Source organism: Diospyros lotus, chromosome 4 (assembly GCF_014633365.1).
Source record: "Diospyros lotus cultivar Yz01 chromosome 4, ASM1463336v1, whole genome shotgun sequence".
In the NCBI taxonomy this organism is placed as follows: Eukaryota; Viridiplantae; Streptophyta; class Magnoliopsida; order Ericales; family Ebenaceae; genus Diospyros; species Diospyros lotus.
Window position 1 is genome coordinate 18,177,353 of NC_068341.1, and position 9,826 is coordinate 18,187,178.

A 9,826-nucleotide genomic window follows, 5' to 3' on the forward strand; every position below is an offset into this window, starting at 1 on the left:
TTCAGACTGGGAGCTGATGTATGCTGATCGTGTTGAGCTATTCCGGCTGTCAATCTGTCTTTTTAGACTTTTCCATGAACTCAAGCTAATCAAACTTAGAGTTTCAATGAGATAACGATATAACTTGAGCTGATCTTCATGATATAATTTAAAACGAGCTCCCGGAAGCTTCTGTATATCGAGATAAGCTTAAGAGTGTAACTTGCACGATACTTTCAGAGTATAAGCTCGGAATGAATCTTCTGGATATAAGTTAAGACAGACCCAAATAAAGTCCTAGCTCACGACTTAGCACATTTGCAACTCATCATTGATTGACGTAATAAAAGATGTGTCCAGTAGGTCATGAATAGCCATACGTAGGAAAATCAAGGCAGATTGTAGTGAACACGCCTTGATGAAATAACATATGAGTCATATCGAAAACCTTGCCAAGATATATGTCCAGGTAGATCGTGTTGCGATCTCAGCTAATATACCATGGCTTTCATTTAGCTGATTTGAAATCCAAAGAAATGTCATCCTACATGTTTGAAATAGCTCGTCACTCACGAATATAAAAATAAAGATGAATTCAACCATAATGGCAAGAGAATGATGATCCATTTGCGAGATGATAATCAAATCGATATGAGTCTTAGCTGATGCGTCATAGAGAGATAATATATCTGGATTATATCAGAAACCCTGCAAAAATATATGTCCAAGTAGATCGCGTTACGACCTTAGCTAACATACCATGGCTTATTACAAGCATAACGAGCTGAGAGGGAACACCCAGGTAGGTCGCAGACCATGACTTGAGTCAAGATGAAGGACCACAACTAGTGAATTTTTGACTTGCATTACCAACTTATATGTCCAGGTGGATCATAGACTAATCCCAGCTAACATACCATAGCTCTTTGCAAGTCTGACATATAACACCCCACTTTCTCGGGCATGTTATAACCAGGGAATCTTGGGATTTTTTTTAGGGCTGAATTCATAATTGACCAAAGTCAAATGTATAAAATCCTTTTTGTACTTTTCACAGAAAAAAAGTTTTTGACTATTCAAACAAACTAATTACACTCTATAGCCACTTTTATGCAAGATACCAAAAATACCCTTACTGAGATTTTAAAATAGAAAACCCATAATGTCCTTACCTCATTTACCAAAATAACTTTATCTCTTTCATATAACCTTTCTTCTCTCTCCTCTTCCCACATTCACGTTACTCTCTTTCTCTCCATTGTCAAACTATCCAAACTCAGTCATTCTTCATACATTCAATCTTCTTCATCAATTGCAGCGACCTCACTGAAGTCCTATTCAACAAATTTCTTTCTCTCCAACAAACAATTTCACTCAATCTCAAGGTATCTATTCGATTTGTATTTATTTTATTTTTTTAAAATAATTTTTATGTTCACATTGCTTATTAAGGTTGTGTAGAATGATTGTAGTTGTGAGCTGAACATATTTTGATAGATATCATTCCAAATCTACACTAATTTGGGTGAAAAAAAAAAATCAAAACTGCACATCGTTAATGAGTTTTGTGGGTGATTAGGGTTTAATTGATCGGGTTTAGTGGGGGAACAAAACCCGATCGGGTTTTGTGAGGAACAAAGCCCGATATGGTTTTTATATATATTATTTTTAAAATAATATGAGTATTTTATTAAATAATTTGATGTTATATATGAGTAAAATAATATAATTTAATATAATATATTTAATTTTATCATATTATTTAACAAAATTTGACTTCTTAAGCATTTGTGCCTAAATGTGTTATGTTAAAATCCTCCAATATTTTTCATAAACTACATATTTAGCTACAGAATATTGTTGTTGGTTTATAAGTCAAAAATCATGTTGAATTGTACAAATCATCTCTTTAGAAAAAGAAAATAAAATACAAATCTCAAAAAGCAAATAAACTTACTTTCTTATAGTTATGACTTGGTTTAATAAGGAATTGAACCCGATTTGGGTGTGTGTGGGTCCGTTGCATCAATGCTAATAGTGAGACTAATTTTTTCCTCCTTTCAATCTTTCAGCAATGGATTTAGTGCAGTTGGTCATTGTATGCAACGGGGAATGGAATGATAATAAGTACATTGGAGGTAATAGGATGTGTGCAGGAATCTACAAGAATATGACTTTTACTCAATTGATTGAGATTGTGTACACGGTGACGGGAATTGATAAAACAAGGTACGACATCACCATTCATTTTGTAACGGAACACTCAAGCGAACTTCCAGCTACCAAGTTCCCTATCAAGGACGACTATGGTGTCAGGTTTATTATGTGCGATGACAGAAAATATAAAGTAATATATGTTGATATGATTTGTAACGATGTTGGAGTTTGTAACCTACGTAGTGGTGGTAATCAAGATTCAAGTGTTGCCATTCCATTTACATCCGCACGTAGTCCACTGCAAAATGATGATTTTGGTACATATGGTATGACTAGTTTGTCAGATGACACTTCACACACGGATGATGATTGTGATAATGAAACTGATGATAATAGTGACGATAGCGATGGTGATAATAGTGATGGTGGTGGTGATGAAAGAGGAGTCAGTCCAGAGTACTCAGAAGTAAGATTTTTAGGTTCACAATTTGAGGACAACCATTTACAAAGAAACTGGATTGTTCCTGGTGTAGAAAATTATGCAATTGAGGAAACAAGACCCGAAGTGTCAATTCCATACTAGGGTGATCTTTTACACATGGGTGCACTCTTTAAAAGTAAACATGAACTAATTTTGGCATTTGAAAAATATTGTGTTGATGTGAAGATGGACTATCGAGTCAAACATTCGTACACAATTCAATTTGAGGCTGGTTGCAAGAATGTGAACTGCAAATTTATGCTTCGTGCAAGATGCGGACCTGGTTGTTCATTTTGGCATGTGGTGAAATTTATGCCAAGTCACATGTGTACTCTAAACGTCTACGATTCACATTTTCGAAGTGTGAAGGCTATTGTCATCGAAAGTTTGTTCTCAAAAAAAGTGGCAAGTAGTAAATATACACCTAGAATGCTAATGGGGGAGTTACTGGAGCAGCATGGTGTGCAAATTATATACACTAAAGCTTGGAGGTCTTTACAACATGCAAAGAGACTTACTTATGGTAATGCGGATGAATAATATCAGCAACTACCCTCATATTTTCACATGTTAAAAGAAACAAATCCTGTCAGTATCACGGCAATAGAGACAGATGAAAATAATCGTTTTTTATATTCATTTTTTGCACTCAGACCTTGCCTTCATGGTTTCCGGTCTTACATAAGACCGGTTGTTGCCGTTGATGCCACACATTTGAAAGATGAACACAAATGGGTGATATTCGTTACCACTTACAAAGATGGGGAGGAAATGATTTATCCCATCGCTTTTAGATTTGCAGATGGTGAGTCTGACAGATCATGGATATGGTTTTTGACGAAATTGAAAGAGGCTATCGGAGTGCGAGAAGATTTAGTCATCATTTCCGATCATCACCAAAGCATTGCGAATGCGATGAGCCATGTCTTCCCTTTTGTCCCACATGTCTTTTGTTTCTTCCACCTTAAGCAAAACTTGAAGAAACATTGTAGACAGAGAAAAGATGTGATGACTGCATTCTACCTTGCAGCATACAGTTACACCATAATAGAGTGTGATACATACTTGGCAGAAATATAGTTGATGCATCCTCAGACTCATCTGACATTGATGGAAGCAAGACTAGAAAAGTGGTCACGTGCATATTATCCAAGAAGAAGATATTCCATGATGACCACCAACATTGTCGAGTCTCTCAATAAATGTACGATGAAAGCACGTCGGTTGCCTATAACAAGTACACATGAATTTCTGAGACATATGCATCAGAAATTGTTTAGTGATAGGCGTGCTGCAGCTGCCAGACTCGAAACCATTGTGACCTCCGCTGTAGTGGCACATGTCAACTTGGCACATGCCAAAACATTAGACCGAGGATGTTGTGTAGTTCATGTAATACAATGGAACAAATATCTTGTGCAACATGCAAAGGAAGGCGATGGGATAGTTGACATTGATGCGAGTACATGCAGTTGTCGCAAGTGGGACATTGATCAAATGCCATGTCTTCATGCAATTGCTGCTAGTAGGTGTCATGGTTTGACTTTTATTTGCCTATTATGTTCGTAATTTAATGTAATATGTTAACACTATGTGTTTCTTTGGCATATGCGACAGTTTCATGAGGGTGCACTACCATATGCTTTTCCATTCATATTACACCGCAGATTGGGTTAGACGCGCATATGCACCTCCTATCAATCCTCTCCCTAACAAGTCCGCTTGGTTTCTTCTAGCGTACGTCAAACAAATGGTTATACTCCCACCCATACAAAGAAGACAACCGGGTAAATCAAGAAATGGTAGGATTCCTTCCATAGGGGAAGCTTGTCGAAGAAAAAAATATGGAAAATGCGGTGAACTAGGACACAACAATCTTGGTTGCCCTAATGAATGGACTTCCTCCATTGGAGAGTCGAGCACAGCCGCTACTCTGGAATCCAGGGACGCTGCTAGGGCCTCTGCAAGGACAAGCCAAAAATGTAGCATTTGCAAAGAGACTGGACACACTCGTTATCAGTGCCCTGTACAGTTGTCTACTCCAGGTGATGATAATATTGGCAATGATGAAAACAATCAATAGACATGAACTCATTCATGTATGATATAATGTTATCACATATATTATCAATAGTTGTTAGATCGTTTGTGCAAAAAAAAAAAAAAAAAAACATGTTTTTTTACTCGCAAAGTGTTTTTGGAATTTTTAGTGACCATATATTCTCTGTGTTTCAGCAATGCTCAAAAATCACTGGTACGATACAAAATGACAACATCAATCAAATCTCTTTCTGTCAAGGGTTCAGAAATTAATATTATTTTTTACATTAATCTTTGAATTCGGATTTATTCATATTTGTAATTTTTAAGTTTCGTTCACCTAAACTCATAATAAATGATTGACAAGTTGTGTTATAGTATGTTGTTAAACAGAGAATTGAGTATATAATGCAGTTTCAATTGCACAGAAACAAAAGAGACTTTGCCAAAATTTTTGGAAAATATGAATTACTAACATTGGACCAAGATGATGCAATGATAATACTAAAAAATTAAAGTGTAATTTTTTAACAATCATTATTATTTGAGACTACTAGTGGGCAACTTTAAAAAACCCAATAGAAAAGAAAAATCAGGCTATGTGGCCCATAAAACCCGGTCATCGGGCTTTGTGGCCCACAAAACCTGAAAATGAATTTTTTTAATTTTTCTTGATTTTTCTTCAAATTAGTGTGTTCCATTAGCACTAAAATGATGTCTTTTTATGTTTCTTGGGTTAATTGAATGTATATATCACAACAAACCTCATTATTTATCACTTTGTGTGAGGATGTCCATCCACTATCAACACAAGCAACACATGATCAATTGTTCTAGCTACTAATAATATTGGACAAACCAAAAATAATACTATGATAATAAACTTGCTGAAAAATTAAAGTGTAATTTCTTAACAATCATTATTATTTGAGACTACTAGTGGGCAACTTCAAAAAATCCAATAGCAAAAAAAAAAAAATCGAGTTATGTGGCCCACAAAACCCAGCCATCGGGCTTTGTTGACCACAAAGCCCGAAAATGAATTTTTTTAATATTTTTTTATTTTTCTTAAAATTAGTGTGTTTCATTAGCACTAAAATGATGTCTTTTAATGTTTCTTGGGTTAATTGAATGTATATATCACAACAAAACTCATTATTTTTCACTTTGTGTGAGGATGTCAATCCACTATCAACACAACCAACACATGATCAATTGTTCTAGTTACTAATAATATTGGACAAAGCAAAGATAATACTATGATAATAAACTTGCTCAAAATTAAAGTGTAATTTTTTAACAATCATTATTATTTGAAACTACTAATGGGCAATTTTAAAAAATCCAATAGCAAAAAAAAATAAATAAAAAAATCAGGCTATGTGGGCCACAAAACTCGGCCATCAGGCTTTATGGCCTACAAAGTCCGAAAATGAATTTTTTTAAGTTTTCTAGATTTTTCTTCAAATTAGTGTGTTCCATTAGCAATAAAATAATGTGTGTTTTATGTTTCTTGGGTTAATTGAATGTATATATCACAACAAATCTCATTATTTTTCACTTTGTGTGAGAATGTCAATCCACTATCAACACAACCAACACATGATCAATTGTTCTAGCTATTAATAATATTGGACAAAACAAAGATAATGCTATGATAATAAACTTGCTAAAAAATTAAAGTGTAATTTCTTAACAATCATTATTATTTGAGACTACTAGTGGGTAACTTCAAAAAATTCATAGCAAAAAAAAAAATCGAGCAATGTGGCCCACAAAACCCAGTCATCGGGCTTTGTGGTGCACAAAGCCAGAAAATGATTTTTTTTAATTTTTCTTGATTTTTTTTTTCAAATTAGTGTGTTCTATTAGCACTAAAATGATGTTTTTTTTATATTTCTTGGCTTAATTAAATGTATATATCATAACAAACCTCATTATTTTTCACTTTGTGCGAGGATCTCCATCCAATATCAACGCAACCAACACATGATCAATTGTTCTAACCACTAATATTATTGGATAAAGCAAAGATAATGCTATGATAATAAACTTGCTCAAAAATTTAAGTGTAATTTTTTAACAATAATTATTATTTGAGACTACTAGTGGGCAACTTCAAAAAATCCAATAGAAAAAAAAAAAAATCGGGCTATGTACCCACAAAACAAGGCCATCGGGCTTTGTGGCCCACAAAGCCCAAAAATGATTTTTTTTTAATTTTTTTTATTTTTCTTCAAATTAGTGTATTCCATTAGCACTAAAATGGTGTCTTTTCATGTTTCTTGGGTTAATTGAATGTATATATCACAACAAACCTCATTATTTTTCACTTTGTGTGAGGATGTCAATCCACTATCAACACAACCAACACATGATCAATTGTTCTAGTTACTAATAATATTGGACAAAGCAAAGATAATGCTATGATAATAAACTTGCTCAAAAATTAAAATGTAATTTTTTAACAATCATTATTATTTGAAACTACTAGTGGGCAACTTCAAAAAATTCAATCGCAAAAAAACAAAACAACAAAAAAATTAGGCCATGTGGGCCACAAAACCTGGCCTTCGGGCTTTGTGGCCCACAAAGTCTGAAAATGAATTTTTCTAAGTTTTCTAGATTTTTCTTCAAATTAGTGTGTTCCATTAGCAATAAAATAATATTATTTTATGTTTCTTGGGTTAATTGAATATATATATCACAACAAACCTCATTATTTTTCACTTTGTGTGAGTATGTCTATCCACTATCAACACAACCAACACATGATCAATTGTTCTAGTTATTAATAATATTGGACAAAACAAAGATAATGTTATGATAATAAGTTGCTGAAAAATTAAAGTGTAATTTTTTAACAATCATTATTATTTGAGACTACTAGCGGGAAATTTCAAAAAAACCCATAGCAAAAAAAAAAATGGATTGTATGGCCCACAAAACCCCATGGTCGGGTTTTGTGGCCCTGAAAACCTGGCCATCGGGCTTTGTGTCGCACAAAGCCCGAAAATTAAATTTTTTAATTTTTCTTGATTTTTCTTCAAATTAGTGTATTCCATTAGCACTAAAATGATGTCTTTTTATGTTTTTTGGGTTAATTGAATGTATATATCACAACAAACCTCATTATTTTTTACTTTGTGAGAGGATATCTATCCACTATCAACATAACCAACACATGATCAATAGTTCTAAGTACTAATAATATTGGATAAAGCAAAGATAAGGCTATCATAAAAAACTTTCTCAAAAATTAAAGTGTATTTTTTTAACAATAATTATTATTTGAGACTACTGGTGGGCAACTTCAAAAAATCCAATAGCAAAAAAAAAAAAAAAAATCGGGCTATGTGGCCCACAAAACCCAACCATCTGGCTTTGTGGCCCACAAAGCTCGAAAATGAATTTTTTTAATTTTTCTTTAAATTTGTGTGTTCCACTAGCACTAAAATGATGTCTTTTTATGTTTCTTGGGTTTATTGAATGTATATATCACAACAAAACTCATTATTTTTCACTTTCTGTGAGGATGTCCATCCACTATCAACACAATCAACACATGATCAATTGTTCTAGTTACTAATAATATTGGACAAAGCAAAGATAATCCTATGATAATAAACTTGCTCAAAAATTAAAGAGTAATTTTTTAACAATCATTATTATTTGAAACTACTAATAGGCAACTTCAAAAAATACAATAGCAAAAAAAAAAAAAAAAAATCGGGCTATATGGGCCACAAAACCTGGCCATTGGGTTTATGGCCTACAAAGCTCGAAAATGAATTTTTTTTTAAGTTTTCTTGATTTTTCTTCAAATTGGCGTGTTCCATTAGCAATATATCACAACAAACCTCATTATTTTTCACTTTGTGTGAGGATGTCTATCCACTATCAACACAACCAACACATGATCAATTGTTATTGTAGCGACCCGTATATAGTTTGCCGTGTATAATTTGATATGTATGTATGTATATGTATAATAGCTTGCTGTATAAAAATGTATGAAAATTCGTATATATACATAATATATATATCCGTATATCTAAAAAAAAAAAAAAAAAAATCGCAGAAAATCCGGAGCAGGCGCACGGTCGCGCCTGCAATCGGCGCTCAGGGAGTGGGGGGGCCATTAATGGCCAAGGTGACGTCGGAGTGGCCTCCCGGCCACGTGGGTGTCTCGATGGGACGTTCGCGGGGGAGCTTTGGCTATAAATAGCCGAGATCGCGCATGCCCCATTCATCCGAAAATTTCGAGGCCTTAATCGGGCACTTGGGCAGTGTTTGAGAGTTTTCGTGAGTGGGGTACTGGTCCTCGAGGTGTGGGCGACATTTCTGGAGCTTTTGGTGACCAACAGAGCAGTGGGGGAGAAGATTCAAGCCTTCGCCGGAAAATCGCGATTCGCCGGAGCCGAGCTTTCAATCGCAAAATCAAGGTATGTCCGGTCATTTTTTCAAAAATTTAATGCCATAATCGAGTTCTGGGGGTCGAGTTTAAGGGGGGATGAGGCTTCTTTCGAAGCTCCGGGCTCTAGTAGCATCGCCGGCGGCGTTAGAGCCGCCGGAGAAGATGACCGCGAGGGGGAGGGGTCGGGCGCGTGGGGGCACGCGCCCGCAATTGAGGCAGAGGCACGTGCGGTCCACGCGCCCGCCAAAGAAAAAATAAGAAAAGAAAAAGAAAAAGAAAAGAAAAGAAAAAGAAAAGAAAAGGAAAGAAATGAAGAAAAAAATAGAAATAGGAGAAATAAAATTTTGTAAAAATTTTAGTAAATCGGAAATTTTATTTATGGCATATTTGGTAAGAAATATTAGTGAAAAGAAATTAATAAATGGAAAGATTAGGTAATTATTATGAAATAATTACATATTTAGCTATTATAAACTAAGAGAAAATAGGAATGAAAATTAGAAAATTACAAGAAAAATTCCAGAATACTAAGAATATTATTTAAGGAATATTGGTAAAAAGAAAGTAAAATTTTATGAAGCATAGATAATTATTATGTAATTTTGGAAGAGATAGAGCTTAGGAATAAAAGAAAAAGGAAGAAATTATGAAAAAATTAGCAATTGGTATTCTAAAAAAAATCTATTATGTAGGGGCCCTCGTGAGCAAGGAAATTAAGGGGTAGCCGCTTGGCACGTAGATCGAGACAAATT

At 34.3% G+C, this 9,826-nt stretch overlaps 1 protein-coding gene across 1 annotated transcript; it reads left to right on the forward strand.

Annotated features, from left to right (window-relative positions):
* Positions 1-2,803: 2,803 nt before the first annotated feature.
* Positions 2,804-3,697, forward strand: LOC127799704 (uncharacterized). Its single transcript, XM_052333927.1, has 2 exons — positions 2,804-3,108; positions 3,271-3,697. The coding sequence occupies exons 1-2, from the start codon at positions 2,804-2,806 to the stop codon at positions 3,695-3,697; spliced, it is 732 nt and encodes a 243-aa protein (XP_052189887.1).
* The last annotated feature ends 6,129 nt before the right edge of the window (positions 3,698-9,826 follow it).

Coding starts and splice junctions, on each gene's coding strand:
- LOC127799704 (XM_052333927.1), top strand. CDS start 2,804: ATGGACTATCGAGTCAAACATTCGTACACAATTCAATTTGAGGCTGGT. Junction 3,109..3,270: donor ATATACACTAAAGCTTGGAG/GTCTTTACAACA, acceptor TTTTGCACTCAG/ACCTTGCCTTCATGGTTTCC.